The following is a 20,099-nucleotide window of genomic DNA, read 5'->3' as shown; positions in this document are numbered from 1 at the left end:
GACAGATGAGAGGTCGTCCTCAGCTCAGGTAAGATGAGGAGTTATGAAACTCAGTCAACGTTCATCATTATTCATGTAGTGCTGCTTTTGTTTTGTGTTACGGATAAATGTTTAGCAGTTTATATGTCTTGTGGCAGTTTGACCTTGAGTTGGTACGAGGCATAAAAGATCAAAGGACGTATGTCATGTTTACGGCAGGGCTATCAAATCTCCAAAGATGTTCTGAGCGGTTAGCCAGTAAAGAACTTTGAACCTTGAGTCTGATTTATGAGCTGAAGATCTGTCAGTCTACCTGATCTCCCTATATAACAACATAACACAGATATACAGTAGCAACAAGTATAGTACACACTGTGTGCTGAGATGTTAAGGGTTGCAGAGTCTATACTCCACCCCGTATCCCTCCCACCTGTCTCCCGTGTCTTTACTTGTCCCATGAACGAGAGCAGCGAGAGAGAAGAAGAGAAGTGTTGCTTCACATGGACACAGTCGCAGTGAAAGAGCTTCTCACACATCACCATACACGCTTCTCTTTCAACCAAGGTAACGTCTATACTTTCACTTTTGCACGTGCAGATGTGACGTTTCTTTTATTAGCAGTTTGTTTGGCACATTTGACAGCTCATTTCGTCCTGTGAAACTCAACACGTTTCACCTGAATGCTCGGGTACAAACACTGTCGAGACTGCAGGAACGCTCGGGATGTATTTTTATTATGACATTTGAAGTACATCATCCAGCTGTCCTGAAGAATTTTAATGTGAATCCATAATAAAAGACTGTGATGTGATTCCTGGAGTCCAATCTGATCCAGACCGGGAGCGGTTTACTGGGTGTATTTCTCATTCATGTGTAATAATTCATGTCTCAGTGTTTGTTGAAGTGACTGGGCACTCAGTTCTTTGTTTGCTTTCTGTGGAAATCACAAGCACAACATTGTGTGATAAAAGCTCTTTTGTGGATCACTTCTGTAGTCTTACAGCACACACCAAGCGCTCTCTGCGTCCCGTCTCGGCTCCGTCATTTCACGTAGACTGGAAAAACAGGAAAAGAAGATGCAATTATAAACCAGTGGAATGAATATCTTCCCAAACAGAAATCTGAGATACGCTCATATGAGAAGTGTTCTTCACCTACAGATATATCTGTGGATTCAGCTCTTGCTCAGTATGTATGTGTTTTACAGTATTTCACAACAGATGTTGAATATGAAATCCCAGCGGAATGTCGTGTTGTGAGTTTTGTTGGTTTGGTATCAGATCTCATGTTGCACGGTCTATTGTCTGCTTTGTGTTGTGTACCGGCTGTGTTACTCTCAGGACAAACAATGCGTCTCTGTTGTTGATTGATAAGAAACATTAGTCTGAAAGTAAATAAGCTGTTCGTTTGATCAGTCGAAGTTTAAGGGTGTTTCAGGGTTAAAGACACATTTGCATGTTCACTGTGTTTCCGGAAAGCACTGCGCTCATGTTAAACACACACACACAGCTTTTGTGTGTCCTTCAGTAGCAGATTTCAAGAGATGAGACATTACACCAGACATGAGATCCTATAAAACAGCTTTCTGTGTCTCTGTGTCCTCTGTTTGAACATGATCCAGTCTGATTCATTATGACCTGATTCAATGAGTCATGAGTGTTTCACATCACTGTCAGATTCACTGCCACTCAAACATTGGCTTATAACACGTCACCTACATATTCATGTAATGAAGTTTGGGCTCTTTTATTACAGGTTTCAATAAAAAAACAAGACATGGCCTCTTATGACTATGAATCAACACGATCAGTCAAATAAGCAGAAATCTATGATGGGGTCGAGTTTCTGTAACCATGTTCTGTTCACCGAAGGTGTGACCTCAGATGCAAGACTACCTTTAACTTATCTACTTTTACATTTAATCATTCAGCTTTTTTCCAAAGCGACTTACAAATGTGGTGAACAATGGAAGCAATTGGAACAACATAAGGACGACAAAAAGCATAAATGCAATAAAACAGGTCTTGCGTAGCCCACCACAGCATACAGAGATAGAAGTCAGAACTGTTGGTCAGGTGCTGACCGATCAGTTATCTCTTAAACAAAACGCAAAGTGATGAATGTCTTTCAGTCAGTTTAATGTGGAAATGCTTTGAGCTCATGACAGGACGTCTGATGTGTGTCAGTCTGTAAGAATACAGCTCATGGTGCCGTCTGATTTATTCCTGTGTCATTCAGTTCATCGGTGTGTACATCACAGCATATGTCTGGCTGTACTTCAGTGCTCTCCATAAAGCTTCATGCACACACTTTATTGCGGATTACAATCACGGGTGAAACAAAGACACATGCTCATCTCTGTGCGTGTGGGCACCAGATACAGCCGCGCAGCAGAGAATGAATACGTTGATGGTTCTTTAGCTATTCGATTTTGAATTGACAACGTAATTATCTACATTATATGATTTAGTTTTGGATGTTTATAGAAAGAATATGGCATGCAGTGATAAACATTTCAAATCAATGAATCAACAGTAATAATGGCATATGGAGGTCATAACCGTGCCGCCCTAACTCTCCATATGTACTCTTTCATACACATCTACAGTCTCTTCCGTGTCTTTACTGTTTCACCCTGGTGTCCGTCTGACGCCGCACATAAACATCCATCGTGTGAAGAATGTTTTGTCTGCTGAGGAATTCAGTAAATCTTCTGGCACTCATGTTTGTTGAAGGTGAGGTGGGGTCATTGGGGGTCTGTTACCTGAGGCCAGGTGTTCCACGACTGACAGGTCCGGTCAGGTATCAACACGTCTCCGTCAAATCCTGCCAGCACTTTAAGTGAACACTACAGCCATTGTTCAGTTTATCGGGCCGTTGACATCAGACAATCCCGCTGTCGACACAGATGAACAATAAATGACATCATTTCTTTTGCATCCTGCACTTCTTGTGTTTATATAGTTCATGTCACTGCGACAGTGATACCACTGTATGTCCATCAGGTGCGCTCCATCACATCAACTATAAGACCCGATGAGGGATTAACAATCAATCCCTCTCTTCGTGTGTGTTGTGTTAACAGGTGTGTGCCATCGACTGCAGGTGTGGTTTTGCTTCAGGCCTTTCCACAGGTGAATGACTGGCGGGGGATCTCCGTCACGCCACACCAACTCACCAAAGCAGAAGACCTTCATACAGAAGAAAGGGACATGACAGAAACATTGATATCATCATATGAAGTAAGAAAGTGAAAAAGCGTATAATGGAGCGGTCATGTGTGAACACGTCTCTGGCGTCTGGTAGTCCGAGCATCAGTCTGGGATCTCTCAGCGTGTCTGTGGGCTTCACCGATGGCACCGATTCATCCTGCAGCAGTAAACTCTTACGCCACAACAGCTTCCTCTCATCAAACACTGTCGCTGTCGGTGAGTACACGTGTTTCCACTTGCTCTTATTGGGTTAAACTGAGGATATTTCAACATGTTTTACACATGTTGATGTGTTTGTGTTGTGCAGTGGAAGTCAACAAACAGAAATAATCACGAGCGCTTTTATCATCACACACATTGTGCGCTGTCATTGCTGCTGCTCATCATGATCAACATGTGTGTGTTGAGCTAAACCTGAACAGCGGTGGTCTTACGCTGGTCTTTGGGTGCGTCTGTCAAATTCATGGTTACAAAGTCAAATAAAAGAAAGTGAACGGTGTTGCTGATCCGTTCAGTTTGATTGTGTACAGATGCTTGTGGTTTCTGTCACAGTGAAACCTATTTGTCTGTGGTGGGAGCGCAAATAGTGTCCTGGAGCAATTTAGGTTCACTCTGTCTTTCTGTTAGGACCATTATTATCAGAAAATGACTATCAGGAGCAATCGTGAATACTGAATGATGTGTAGAGACTAGAGAGGGGCAGTATAATGTTTAATGGCCCTGTAAGAGATGATGATGATGAAGACGGTCATGAGCGACGTGCAGTTATGAGGAGATGAAATAAACATCAGCTGATGTGAACTTGTCATGATGGTGATGCTATACGCTTAGTATAGTGTTTGAGGTTCACTCACAAATGTAAACATCAGTAGAATTCAGTTCAACACTAACGTACAGTATGAGGATGAAATCAGTCAAAATCTCATTCATCAAAAACAATACTGAAATGATTTTCTCGTCACTAGTTCAGCACGAGCAGATGTTTAATGTATGATGTGAGCATTATGCATGATGATCACAGTTTATAGACATCACTTACATTTCTACATCAATCACAGCCAAATATGCCTTTTCAAAGTGTAGAATTTCTCTCGAGTGTAGAATTCGAGATCACTTCTAGTCCCCTATTAATTTCTTATTATGAAAACGGCGGCAGGCTGCATTATTTAGGACATTCTTCAGTTCACAGCAGCACAGATTGGGTTGAAGGTTATAAGCAGAGTACAAGGTGACATCTGCATCTTTGCCATTCTTTCTTATAAATAAGCGTCATTCCTGATGATGTCGTAGCGCACAGAGATGCGTCATTCCTTATGATGTCGTAGCGGGGGTAAGGGGTAAGGTGTCTTGCTCAAGTGCACTTCAGTCATGACCTGCTGACACTGAATGCTATGTATTATATATTTATATCCTCATTGGATTCTGAGCCCCCTAACATTAAAAACCTAGAATCGCCCCTGCAAATACACTGCAAGGCCTTTGCTCAGGTTTTCAGTCTGGACTTGCAGAAAGTCTGCAGAATTGATCACTTAGTGTGTTGAAACTTTCATAAAGTCTGCAAGTGTGTGATGATGTGTCAGATTTTAAGTCTTGTAGTGTATTCCAGCCATAACAGAGAATCACGGCAGCACCGTTTGGATTAAACAACTACAGACTTAAAGTACTGCCGTGATGAATGCGTGAGACAGCACGGACGCGACCAACACACGCAACATGTTTTTATTTCAATGCTTGATCACTATGTTGTTTCCTTTTTTATTGACAAATGTAATGCTATCAAAGTAAATGCAATTTTCTCAATAACTGTAGGCCTGTGGAAAAAGTGTAATTATAACGTTTAAGGATAAATCCCACAAATTTGCACAGTTCAAACCTGAATGCTATTTAAAGACACAAATGCAGTTCTATTGATGTTTTTCATAGAGCCCGACTGATTTATCGGTTTGCTGAATGTATTGGCTGATGTGAGCCTGTCACAGATATATCAGCATCGGTGTATATATATCACCGAAATGAATATTGTTTCACAGAACATATAATGCAGATAAAATGTTTGTAAAGGGTGTAATGTCGTAGTTTGTCCAGCAGAGCGCGCTCTATTGTTTGCTACTGGTGACTCAGGTCAATGCAGTGACACCAGCTGATCACATTTATTCTGATAAACACGTGATCATGCACACAATAGATGTGTTATTCCCTGGTGCTGTCATCATTAGATCATGTACATCTAAAGCTAGAGGTTTACACAGACGGCCTCTGATCTAGGGGATTAGTTTAAAGCAGGACCAAGTTAATGATGATATTTAAGTCGTTTTTCGATGTATTTTAAGATATGTATGTGCAGGTTGTTTTAGTTTGGGCAGCTCTAACATTTCTTTGAGTCTAGGACTAGTCTAGCCTCATACGTCACGCCCGCCGACCGTTGGCTAAACGTCTGATGCATCACACACACTTTTCTGGAAACACTTCAGCACGGTGGAAGTCGTCATCTGATTTTGAGTGTCGTGTTCTTTAACGTTCCGCCTGGGCCGTCTGATCAAAGTAGTAAGCTGTCGTGTTTACAACGGTTGCTATAAGAATTCATCACAGCATTATATTATTATCATCGTTGTTGCTGTTAACCTTTGACACGCTTGTGAATGTGCACCGATCCGTTACTACACCTCTAAACATGACGTGGAACATAGCGATACGTGATTGGTTGCTTTACATGTCAATCATATGGCCTCTTGGGCAGGCCTTGGCCAAAGAAAGCGGCGATAAAGCTACGCAAGACTAAGACTAGTCTTAATCCCTTGTATGTGCATGTGTGTTTGTGTCAAACATTATTCTACTATCAAAGAGTTTTGGTCTTCATCTTCCTGCTTTATAGAAAAGCATTTACTGCATGACTGGTCTTCACTTTACTCACTAAACTTTATGGATGGCAGATTTACCTCAGTGAATTCCCCGATGACTTCTCCCAACAGGCCGCTGTCAAACCACCAGTACAAGAGCACGCACACACACGCACGCGCACACGCACACGCACACGCACACGCACACGCACACGCACACACACACACACACACACACACACACACACACACACACACACACTAGTCGTCTTAACATCAAGATGAAAATCCAGTCATCTCATCTTCATATCCAACAGAGGGCATAATTCATCTTCTGTTCATCTTCTGTGATTCATGGAATAGTGTGGTTATATTTCAGACACTAAAACACATCCACAGTGACTGGAAAAGTGAATTTATTACACTTCGCAATGATCATACTGTTGTGCTAATCTTACAAAACATGCTTTGAGGTTTTCAAACAACACGTCACGCACAAAGAGGTGTGATTGACACGTGCAGTTATTTTGTGCCCTCAGACTACACACACACAAAGAGTGTGTCATTCATTCATGTGCATTTCAGCATGTTTGTGTGTGTGTGTGTGTGTGTGTGTTACAGGAGACCCTCGGGTGGTCAATCTGCTCTGAAAGTCACTAATAATCATGTTAGATTAATATTCACACAGCAGTATTGAACTTCCATCAATCCACTTCAGATTCATAACTCTGTTCAGCAGGGCTGTCAAAAATAATCATTTTACGAAGCATCGCAATGCAGATGTGAACGATTACTACATCGATGCATACAAACATATAATCCAATATTAAAACATGCAATTAAACATTGCATTTTCAAAACGTGCAAAACTTGCATTTTCATATATTTCTGATCTTAGACACTATATGTGTAGGCCTATACTGATGCGTATATTCGGGTCTTTGACAAGAAAGAGCCACAACAGTTACAGCTTGTCTATACTGCCTGCGAGCGACGTTACAAAAGACTATAGAACCTATAAAAGAGCTTGTTCATCAACGTCACGCAGTGTTGAATGTTGCGCCATCTTGGGAGGACGGCTGCTAGTGAATTCGATGCAGTGTTTAGTTTTTATTGTTTGATAAGAAATATAAGTACAGCCTTGCTGTGTTCAAAACAGCAATAGCATTACACAGAGTCATTCAGGAAAAGCCCCTGGTTCTTTCCATATATCAAACAGAACAAGTACAGTACATATCAAAACAATAACATGATTGGAGGATGATTGTAATGAGATTCGCTTTGTCGGTGAAGAATGGAGTCGGCGTTAGCTGGGAAGCACTTTGCATATTTTTATGAAAGATTTGCAATTTGGCGCCACTGCGCTCTCACTCAACAATAACTCAGAATAACAAAGAACCGACGCTACGTCGTCTTCTCCGCTGGAGGACACACACTCTCACTCGGTTTCACTCCTCCTCGTCTTATCCGCGTCTCCCCACCAATTACTGTAACGAACACAGGTGTTAACAATGTTCAATTGACCTACTTACACACCGTTTACCTCACCCTTTCGCTGCCCCTCTCCACGATGATCCTCCCAAGATGGCGGCGCCACTGCAATGTGCAACAGTGCCTGACGTCAGCTTCACATTCTCTATATACAGAAGTTCTGTCCCCACTGGATGCAGAGCGACTTTGTCCCGTGCGATGTAGACAGAGTGTTAAAGTGTGAGGGAGACAGACTTACTCCTGCAGTAATATTTCGAATTGATGATGCAACGCATCACAATGCATCGGGATATCCAATTGAATCAAATCATTGACCTCATAATCATAATGGACGATGTAGCTACTGTTCAGTCTGTATTCTGCTGTGTTTTTGAGCGTTTGGGTTACGATGCTATAAAAAGACGAGTCGTCCTTGTTGGATAATTAGATGTTCTCTTTCTTTTCTCAGCGGTTTTCAAGCGTGGCTCAAGGTCTCAGTATAATAACACGTACACCTCATTATTTCTGCTCGTGTGTGGATTTGACCGGCTTTATATTGATGATGATGATGATGGGTGTGATTACACAGCAAACTATTGAGAGCCTCTGCGGGCACAACCATCATCAAAAAGTCCCACAGCCGCTTTGATGCTTATTTATGAGGCGTACACGCTGAATAATCACAACGCAGAATGAGGCCAGTCATTTCCCTGCTCTTTTCAATGGTATATTCTAATAATTCAGCTCTAGCGTGTATTTAAGCATTCTGTGTGTGAATGTTTCTGAACACATGTGAGTTTCCTGTGACCCTTTTCATCCACATTTGGCTTTAAATGAACACTGGCACTGGGTTGTTGTTACCTGATTAACAACATAAAAAAAGCATTTTATATCAATACTTAGATTTGGTCTAAAAGTACATTTTGATTGCCTGTGAATGCTTTTGTCATTGTATACATTTAACATGTACTGTTGTGTTATGAACATCATAAAAGTAAAGTGAAGTTTGTAGTCGTGTTTCCGCACATTTTTGTCAGCGATTTTGCTGCATTGACTCACAAAAATAAAGTTTCGATATAATTACAGTAGGTAACATGATCTTGACTTAATATCCTAATGATTTTTTCCCAAAAAGAAAAATGGATCATTTGAACCATACAATGTTATGTCTATCAGCTCAAATATGCCGTGCTGCTTTTGTGCTCCAGGGTCACATATATACTAGAAGTTGTTTGTAGGGACATTTACGGTATATTGCTAACAGACAGCGACTAAAAGCCATAAAACCCTCATTCTGATTCGTCAAATGTTGATAAACTCTGTTGTGATATTAATAACTCGTCATAAGAAATGATCTCTGCACATCAATACAGCACATGTGTACAGTGAATACAGTGTCTTGAGACGAACATTACTCTCATTAAACATGTTAGCACATATACAGGGTTAACACATCTCTGACAGCAGCAGAATCATCACACACACGCCAAAGACAGCTTAGACCAGTTTAATATTACAAATGTTTTACAGTTAAAAACTGTTAAATTACAGAAAAAGAAAAGAAAAACAGGCAAAACTATTTATTATACTGTATATATTTTACGGTATATTTCTGTTGCTCCAGCTGACAAGAAATGTCCGTGTTGTTTATGGATTTGTTTTACAGTGTGCTTTATGTGTGTACAGTATGTGTTCTCGGACGTTCACTCTTCACTGATTAAAGCGTGCCTTATTCTTTCAGTCAAAAACATTTATTAGCTTTTAGAGACCTTACTGTGAATATATATTTATGTGTGTTTATACATATATCGATTTCCATAGTTTAGCTACATCATGGTTAAACTGTAGTTACTATAATGAAACTTTGGTCAAATATCACAAGTTTGTGAAAGAATGCACACAGGAATTGATAAGAGGAATTACAATTAAAATTTGAAGTATCCCATTTCCATTCCTTTTGATTTTGATTCCCAAGCCAGTGAACACACACACACACACACCTCTGGACACCGTTGGGCGGTCAGTCGACTGAGCTTATAAATCTCTGTCATAATACCTCGACCTATTTTCATTCACAGCGTGGTGACGTTTGTAAATGTGTGTCTGTAGTTTGTGAAAAGCTCTTAGTTTTAGAGTCTCTCCAGCGCTGGAGCCATTATGAGCTCAACATGATGAATGATACCACTGAGAATATGCCTTATCCATCTTCTCTGAGGAAAGTGATTTACATCCGCTCTTTCTCTATTGTCTTGAAAAGCATGAAACTCTCTGGATGAAGGATAATGTGCTTATGGCAGGGGATGAAAAACTCAGTGTTTTGTGTCAGGTAAGCGTTCTGGTGCTTTCAGAAGCGTTTACTATTGTTCATAGCACGAGCTGAGCTGTATTTCTGCTCATCAGGGGTTTGTGTGAGAGAGAGAGAGAGAGAGAGATTAGATTCCTCTGTGTCTCAGCAGCTTTCTGGAGAAATGATCTGATGTACATCACAAGTGATGGATTTGGAGCGTCTGATGTAGGCAGAAAGTCAAACTCCAGATATCATCTGAAAGTACACAACTAACAGTTGTTTTCAGTATAAAGTGCCGCAGGGATGACGTATTTTTGTAGGCCAGCCTGGAAGTAAGCGCCACACTGGTTCTCTCCATCAAAAGCTGAGCATTTTTTCCATAGACGTCAAGAATAAGATCTATGATTAACATGATAGGGTTTAAGATACTTGCACCATATGTCTATTAAGATCATCTTTATAAACTAATACAACATTTGCTATTTTTCAATCCTAAATATAATCACCAGAAATAAAACGCTAGCATGATGCTATAAACAGACTTCTGAGCGGTCGCTCGACATTAACGTCACCCCACCAGCCAACCTTTGACTGCTCTTTCAAACTATATAAAATCGTGGTCACTGGTAAGAAATTACTCCTTGAGTACATCTTTACACGTGATGATGTTTAACATCCCAAATTTGAGCAAGTAGTTAGCAACTACCCTTTAAAGACACAATAAAAAAAATGTACGAGCAGGTTATAACTGGTGTGTTTTATCAAAAGACCCATAATAAAGCATTGACTTGGAGCAGTGTCACTGGAAGAGCTCTGGGTTCTACACCTCATCCCTGCGCTACTCTACTAGCGTGATGCTAAGCTAACGATGTGATGCTAAAGAGGCTTTCGGGCATGTCAGCTCTGTCATGTATAGTTACAGTAAGCAATCATTATTTAAGATTTTTTTAAACCTCATTTCATGTTAAACCCACTCCTCAAACAATATATTCTACAGTTTGACATATCTAGAAAGGCACTAATCATTCTAAAATAACCAAACGCTAAGAAATATTTGGATTAGTTTTGTAATATTTAAATGCTTATTTTGTCTTATTTCAAATTATTTAAAGACATCTTGATAATCCTTTGAATGAAACTCCACTAGCATTTGGTTTAAGATGGGCAAATGGTATGATCTATAACAAATATAAAACACAGATCATTTTCTGTCACTGATCACACACACGAGGACGATGACCACACAAACCTTGTGAATGAGATCAGCAGTGAACCATTAGAAACTCATCTGTAGAGCGACATTAATGGAAATGAATGAAGACGCGAGTGTCATATCACAATATCACAGGACCTTTTGATCTCAGCCGTATAGCACTATGCTAATCACATTGACCTGAACACACAAGCACACACAGATGTCTAGATCTACACATCATCATCATCTGACACGACAGACCTACAGTATAGTCTCCACACACAGAGATCTTCATGTTGCACAGATGACGTCTGCATCTATTGACTCACAATCACGTGATTGACATGTGCTGTGGTGTTTCTGAAGAGAGCTCTACTTCAGTATTGGGAGATGGGTTCCCTCTCGCTTCTTTTGGAAATTGGTTGTACTGAAGAACAGGTTGTGGTTTTGTCAGGCGAATCAAATGGAAATATGTTTAACATTTACACTGAATATCTCTATGCTTGATAGCAATACGGTTAAAGGTCTAATGTATTGTTTTTCACACATTATAATGTCTGATGTTTACAAGTCTGACAGGATGACTTTCACTCATGACTCAAGCCAAATGAACTTGAGATGTCCTGAGGCGTTGTGTAGCTCTGCACACGTTTGACCATCATTATATCTGCACATATAACGCACTTTATGCATGAATATATGCAGCAGAGGATTCCACCGGCACGCTCCACGCTAAGGGAACACTGTGTCCCACAATGCAATGCTCGTTCTTCATGAATGAAACCAAGGCATCATTTTAACATGCTCGCTGAATAAAACATTAGTGTGAATGTAGTGTACTGTTCACCTGTTTGTAAGACCCTGTGGATCATTGTATATTATAGTGCACATTTAGTCTTCAAACACATCATCATCCTCGTGACTTCATGTGGACTGAGATGAATGAATGTTGTTATAATGTCTGTCCGAGGTGTTAGTTCTGAGGTAAAGCCTCCTCGTGATGAATCATTTGAAACCGTCTTCTGCTTTCTCACACCGTTTCTACTCAATACTCTGAATGAGAACGACTAACCGAGCAGAAAATGAAATGTAAGCACACATCAATTGTCCATAACAGGCCTTTTAAATGAAGATCTTAACCTTAAACCTTATTTTAATATTTAGTCGTTTACATTATTCATACCAAGACATTTAATCCAGACAATCTTGTCAGACTCGGATGCTGCTGTAACCAGAACATCGCTTAGCCTGCGTCGAATGATGCGGAAGTCAAAAACCTGGAACATCACTATAGAGCGCTTCATCGGACGCACGCGCGCCTGACCCCCAGTTAACTTCCTGTTTGTGTTTGATTAGTGTCAATTATATAACTAATGCGTTTTTATATGAATTCATATAATTGTATTATTGTATAATAATTGTATTAAATAAACGATTTGTTGAATGTGTCCCGTAGTTCGGTCGCATTTAAAGAATCCATATGATACACTAACATCTAGCGGTTGAGTTTGGTCTAAATTCATAATATTGGAGAGACAAGTTTAGCCAAGTAACGCTTCTTCTCGGTTTCTTTTGTTTGTAATCTACAGGCGCTCTATTGTTTGTGAATGTGTACCGGAAGTTAAGGGCAGTCCACATGAGCAGTAACGTTTGTTTATGTTGTCAAGATGAAACCGTCTATTCTTCAGTACTATTATGAGATGATCTAGGGAGCAGTGTGTGTGATGTAGGCTGTATTGTGTTTGTACTCGTGGACTGAATGGAACAAGAAAGCAGGTTTCATTAATAAAACCTGACTCTTAACACACTCTTAACATGACTCGAACGAATGCAGAAAACTGACTGTAGTCTGGAGAATGAATGAATTGTTTATTTGACACACACATCTGCTGATCTGAACGGATGTCAGTGTATAGACGCAGATGTCCTCTCAGCAGTGCTGGACTGGATGTCGTTGTTTTCTGGACTCTCAGGTTTAGATTTCTCTCTGGCTCAGATCTCTCCTTCAGGGACGCTCTCATTGAGAATCACACAGCTCTCCTCAACAGACCAGTTCACCGCCGTGAGAATAATAGAAGACATTCTTCATTTGACCGGCCATTTAATATCTTCCATCTTCCCTCTCTCTTCATTGTAATCTCTCATCTATTAGATCAACAGAATTACCCAGTCCAAATCTCATCCGTCTGAATTCATTTATTCTCATTCAGAATGAAAGATGAATACTTGATTCTTGCTGTCTGCCGACACGACGGAGATCAAGGCCAATCCCAGCGAATACATGAATACTGAATGAGGTGTGTGTTTTATTATCGACCCGGCGGTCTGCTGCATGACGGACAGCGTCCGGGTCAAACTCACAGATACAGACCTCCGTGTGCTCACCCGTCTGTCCGTGAAGCGTCCTGAGGGACAGACGTGTGTCTTCAGTCCAGAGAACATGAACACACTATAAACCAACTGTAACATACACATGCATGGAGGAACTTTTAACCCTCGCTTAATGGATAATAAACTGAATGAAATAAAGCGTTTAAAGAAAAAAACATTCAGTAACTTCCTGGAACTATCGGAAGGCTCCATGAATCATGGAGTCTCTCTCAACGGCTCTGGGGCGGGGCATCCGTTAACTCCTCCCCTTCAACTGTCCGCTTCCAGTTCCATATCAAAATGCAACGGCTGTTTTTATATATCAAAATCAAATCATACTTTTTTACTCATGCCAAATTCGGGTTCAATCGGAAATCCGTCAAAATATGGAAGTAAAAACGACGGCAACTTCCGCTTCACGGGGACTTTAAAGTGGTCTATTCTTCTGTACTTCTGGATGACTGAAAAATGTGTCCAAACACACCTCCAGCACATATCACTTCAGATGAGGTCCAGAGGAACTTCCTGTTTCGCTACACAAACGTTAAACTCATTTAAAATGTTAACCAAACGTCTGTAAGACTTTATATTCAGTGTGTGATGCTGGACATTCTTGTATTTCAGAGACTGCTGAATAAATTCATCATTTCTGTCCCACTTTCATGGGTCACGGGTACATTAGTTTGCGCACTAGCACCCCGAGGTCCCTTTATTCTGCTGTCGCTATGGAAATGAGACTGGGACACTTCGTTTTATTCTGTCCTGAGCCTCTGGCTTTCCCAGAAAGGGTTTGGGATGAGACGGAGTGGGTATTTCTTTTTCTGTCTGCTCTTCGTCGTCCTGATAAGAATTCATTCATGTGAAACGGACGCAAATGAGCAGAAGTGAGAGAACATTACATTGTGTAATAAAGCTTTAAGAAACACATAACTCATTACAGGTACGATCTAGAATAACACACACTATGAACATCTGTGATATGGGATGGATTGGACTGTGATATATGACAGATATGGATGAAAATAAAGAAGCTGTACTGAGGTCAGCTGGAATACAAACTGTTTCAGGGCCACAGATCTACAGTACATATGACTTACTCATTATAACGACAACAAGAATAAATAAAGCAGCGCTGTGCATTAGGAAACGCATCATTCTGAATGAAGGTGTGTGGAAGTGGAAGATAAAGGACATCATGACTCTCTCTCCAAACAGTATGTGTGAGCACACTGCACCATTTGTCAGATTTCATCTTTTTCTCTGCAATCTCATCATTCCCCCCATCTCTCTCTCTCTCTCTCTCTCTCTCTCTCTCTCTCTTGATCTCAGCAACCTGCCATAGATTTTCTGCTCTTCCTTTATTGTTTAATGTTCTCTCTCTCTCTCTCTCTCTCTCTCTCTCTCTGTCTCTCTCCCTGGTAACATCATAACCCCCGTCTTCCTCTCGAGCACACCGTCAGGTTTGGTGTAGCAGACACAGAAGGTGTTTGTGGTTCATGCAGATGTGCGGTGCCGTGTCAGAAGATGATGGAGAACGCTGGCTCTCAGCCTCAGAAATACAGTATGTATGACGGATCCTTCTTTTCCTCGCTCAGTTTGGGCTGGTGTCTCTTCACTTTTAATGAGTGAACTTCAGATGTGGATGTGTAGTGAACATGCGGGGAAGTTTTCAAACTCAGTTTTTTATATATCATCTGTGTGTGTGTGTCTTAAAATGTAGTTTAATGAATCTCTGACTGCCGGCAAACAAGCGGTTGGATGCTGCGATATCTTGTGGTTGATTTCATTACTAGGTCAGTGGTGTAGCTCCTACAAAATCTATCATTTGAGGAAAAGAGACGATCAGTCGATCCACATGTATCTGATATCAAACCCATGTTGATGTATCTGAAGGAATCATTTATTGATCATTTAGAGAAGTGTGTTCACAGTTAGTCTGTTGTTCCGTGCAGATGTTTGTAGTTGAAGTCGGTCTTGGCATTTGGGATGACGGTTGCTATGGCATCACCAGACTCACTTTTGAGGGTTCTATGATCAAGATGTTTCAGACATTGAGCCCATAAAAGCCCCAACTCATCAACTCTGTTGTAGAAAACACTTCACGTGGTATTAAAATCTAATGTGATATCTGCTAACAGGAGCTGGAGGCTTCTGTCCTCGATATACTTACGTAATGCTACAGCTCGAGCTGTCTTATGAGTGTTTACCTGTGTTCACTTCTGTTCATGTTCTGCTTGTTTAATGCTAGAATTGGCTGAAGTGATGTAAAAGCAACATGCGTGATGCATGAATGAGCACAGCTCCATGACTGCGCTTGAATTTGACATTTACACTCATAAAGTGCCTTCATTCAGGGCGTGTGCACCATATATTCAGACACAGTCTAGATTACTGAACGATTAAAACATGTGATATAGTAGAGTTATGATTTTAGTAATGCATGCTTCTGGAACTTCACAGATGACGAATACTGCAGTTTATTTGATTCCTTTCTTGTTAAATTGGCACACGATGTGCGCCGAGCAAACCATCAGCCTGTTTTTCAGTTGTTCTCGTTTGTGCTTCATGCAGTAAAGACTTGAAGAGGTTTTGGAGATGATGGCGTGTGCTGTGATTTTAAGCTAATATTGAAAACTTTGCCGCTGTATCTACACGACCCCACGTCCATGAATCCCAATGCACACAGGATGAGTGTTGACAGTAAGCGTTTACAGATGCTGCAGCGCTTCATTGTTATTGCACTGGCAAAGATTTGCATTATTAATAATTCACAGCTATACGGCCCCACTGTTACACAAGCGCTGCTCTTACGAGACGCTGCTGTAAATACACCAGCTCCACGTGACCAAACCATCACGCTTCACGTATGACCTCTGAGCTGTGACAGACCTGCTTTGCTCATGTCCAGCGTGTGCTGTGATCATCTAAGTGATGCTGAGATCCTGAGTTGAGGAGCGCTGGTACTTTCAGATCAAACACGAGTTATCCAGACACCAGAAGAAGAGGGTCTTTGGACCTGTATCCACTCACAACACCTGGGAGACCTCTCAGTAATGCCCTGGAAACCATCCAGAACACCCTAGCAACACGCTAAACCTGCTCGGAACATCTTAGCAACCGCATAGTAATGTCTTAGCAACCACTCACACCAGCAATGCATTGACAGGCAGCACTTACACAAATCTCTCACAGCTCCATATGGAGTGTATGTGTTAAAGCATGTTCATGTGTCAATCACCCCGTGACTTCTGTGATGTACACGAAACTCTTTCTCACACTTTAATGAAGTCTGGGAGGTTGTGTCTTGTGTGTCTGTTTCTGGATTAAAACATTTGATCTGCTGAGGTTTCATACTGCTGTGAAACTAACTGTCTGTGTGAAAATACACATGCATTACACCATGAAGAAATGCCATCCGCTTACATTTATGTTACTTTTCAATATGTTTTTATACAGTACATTGACTTGTGTCTGTCTGGTGATGAGTTGTTGTGTTTAAATGAGTGTGTTGTGTTTTTGCTTGCATCTGTTTAACTGTGTTATCATAAAGCACACCTCCAGCCTTCAAACCTGTTTATGCATTAACCAGCGTGCGTGTCATTGGGGAAATTGCTGGTGCAGTTCAGTCATATCTGCTAGTGTGGTGTCACAAATATTAAATGAATAAAAGTGTTGTGTGAGAGATTTCTCTCTTGATTATAAACCGTATGAATCCAGACAGTTTAACATGCTGTCACACACTCTTTTCATTTGAAAGCAGCACTTTATCTGGAACCGTTAAGAGCAGCCAGTCTGTAATCCAGTGTGTGTGTGTGTGTGACATCATTCATTATATCTCCCACAAGCATCATAAGCACCAGCCCCTCTCTCTCTCTCTCTCTCCCACACACGCATACACGCACGCACACACACACACACACACATATGCACACACACAAACATGTATGCACACACACAAACATGTATGCACAAACACACAGGCGCGCATGCACACACACACACACACACACACACACACACACACGTATGCACACGCACACACACACACACACACACACACATGCGCGCACACACGCACACACATATGCACACACACACACACACACATATGCACACACACAAACATGTATGCACACACACAAACATGTATGCACACACACATGCACAAACACACAGGCGCGCATGCACACACACACACACACACACACACACGTATGCACACGCACACACACACACACACACACACACATGCGCGCACACACGCACACACATATGCACACACACACACACACATATGCACACACACACACACACAAACATGTATGCACACACACATGCACAAACACACAGGCGCGCATGCACACACACACACATATGCACACTCACACATGCACACACACACACACACACACACACATATGCACACTCACACATGCAGACACACACACACACATATGCATGCACACACACACGCGCATGCACAAACACACCCACGTGCATGCACGCACACACACCTATACGCACACATGCACACATATGCACACACATGCACATACACACTCACGTGCATGCACACACACAGGTGCTGGCTGAACTTTTACACCTGCGGATGTTTGTAAAGCATGAATGATAAGATGTTCTGAAATGGATGGACCTCAAGCATTTAGCAGAATGAACGTTAGAAGAAATGTTAGTAGAAATGTCAAGCATAGCTTTTCTGTAGTTCAGTGGTAAGAGCATTGTGTTAACAGCACAAGGTTGTGTGTTGGATCGCAGGGGATTGCAGATATCTGTGTTTAAATGTATAGGATAATGCAATGCAAGTCACTTTGGATAAAAGCGTCTGCCAAATGCATAAATGTAAATGTAAATTTGATCAATGACAGGCTCCATGCATTGATGCACAACATCCCATTCCTCAAAAATTCACCAGTCATCTCAAACCGTTTACAGACACCACCATATTCAATTAATGCTGTCTGAGATGAGTCAATACATTTATTTTTCATGAGCCGTTTCTAAAGCTCGGGCTAATAACATCTTAAAGTGCATCTTTGTGTCTCTCTCTCGCTCTGTGTGTGTGTGTGAAGGTTGAGATCTGATGTGACACAGAAAGGTCAGTGAGCTCTTTGAGTTAACATCAGTGAGGACTGAAGATGGTGTGAGTGTTCAGATCAAAGATCCAGAGCTGAGATGCTCATTCAGGTTAACATCTGACAGCAAAAACATTAGAAATAAAGTATACTCATGTTTACAACGTCCCTTTTCTAAAACACACGGTGACCTGTGGCCCGATGTAGAAATGCTGAGTGGAATATTTTCCAAAAGAGATTTATGAGAAAAACCCTTGGCATTGATACGTGCATGACACGCATGACTGTGAACATACAGCACACACAGTTTCATGTTGAGCTCTGATATGACATAAAATAAGCGTATCACACCGATAGTCCAAAAGACTTGTGATGTCTCTTGAAGTCAGACGACAGCTCAGTGTTGAGACGTTTCAGAAGATCACTTCAGTTCACTTAACAGCACAGACGATGACACATCTCTCAGAGCGCTTGTGTTTCTCTCACATCCACATGCACTACAACAGCAACACTACTGATGTTACAGTTCTTCTCCACTGCTAACACACAATTCACCATTTTCTCACAACTATAAAAACCTCCTCATTTAGCAAAGGTTGAACCACGTTCTCACTCAGAAAACACAAACACATGATTTGATCAACTGAAGTGTAAAGACGTTAACTCAAGTAGCACACATTTATCCAACAGTAATAAATGTGAGCAAAACTGGGTCACGCTTTCCAGAGACAGAACCCAGATGAAGACAGCACAAAACTTTATTGAAACAAAAACCTGTCATGATTATGCTGCATCATGTCATGTTTCTCTTGGTTTAGTGGCAGGATCATGACATAATCTCATGTTTTGTGTGGAGAGAGGCATCTATGGCCCTTATGGCCTTCCATACGCTCTCTCCGGTCTCGTCTCTGTTCCCGTCCTCTCGTCTCCGCGTTATTGATTCATGCCCTACACCTGTTCCCCTCTTGATTTGCTTCCTTACTAAATGCCCTTGTGTCTTCTGTCTTGTGCTGGTTCATTGTGGTTGTGTGGTGAGTTCACGTGTCTTGTTAGTTTAGTCTAGTGTAGTTTTGATGTTCATGTTTATAGTTTATTTTAGTCTTGTTTAAGTGTAGGTAGTTTTAGCAACAAGGGGGCGGGGTCAAGACACACCACAGTAGAGCACATGGCACAAAGCAACAACAAAGGCCATGTGCTTCCACACAGAACACAACAAGCTAAAAAGACATGGTACTGTCACAACCCTGTCCACAAAACTGGAAAACACCTGACAAGGAGGACAGGATCGTGACACACCAACCATAATCTCAGGATAATATCAAAAAGAGCATCCTAGAATCCTCTACAGGGCTTTATACTACACCTACATTTACATTTATGCATTTGGCAGACGCTTTTATCCAAAGCGACTTGCATTGCATTATCCTATACATTTATACATAGGTATCTTCAATGCCTTGGGATCCAACACACAACGTTAACGCAATTCTCTTACCACTGAGATACAGGAAAGCTACCATACCATAAACATACAGTATTTTTACAGTACACACCTCGTATCAGAGACATTTCACTGTTCTGTATCCATTGCAGCATGTGTACACCCTGAAATCTGTGATTGTCAAGTTCACACCTTTGTATCTGTAACCTTTTTTA

At 41.2% G+C, this 20,099-nt stretch overlaps 1 protein-coding gene across 1 annotated transcript in view; it reads left to right on the top strand.

Moving 5' to 3' along the window:
* The first annotated feature begins 331 nt into the window (after positions 1–331).
* The window catches only part of plch2a (phospholipase C, eta 2a), a 64,456-nt gene continuing 44,688 nt past the window's right edge, over positions 332–20,099 (top strand). The window contains exons 1-2 of the mRNA XM_079467972.1: positions 332–543; positions 3,065–3,407. Of these exons, the coding sequence (XP_079324098.1) occupies positions 3,245–3,407 (163 nt within the window). The 5' untranslated portion in view covers positions 332–543; positions 3,065–3,244. The remainder of the gene's footprint in view (positions 544–3,064; positions 3,408–20,099) is intronic.

Source organism: Barbatula barbatula, assembly GCF_947034865.1.
Source record: "Barbatula barbatula genome assembly, chromosome: 11".
Taxonomy (NCBI): Eukaryota; Metazoa; Chordata; class Actinopteri; order Cypriniformes; family Nemacheilidae; genus Barbatula; species Barbatula barbatula.
This window is presented reverse-complemented; position numbering and strand designations above follow the sequence as displayed.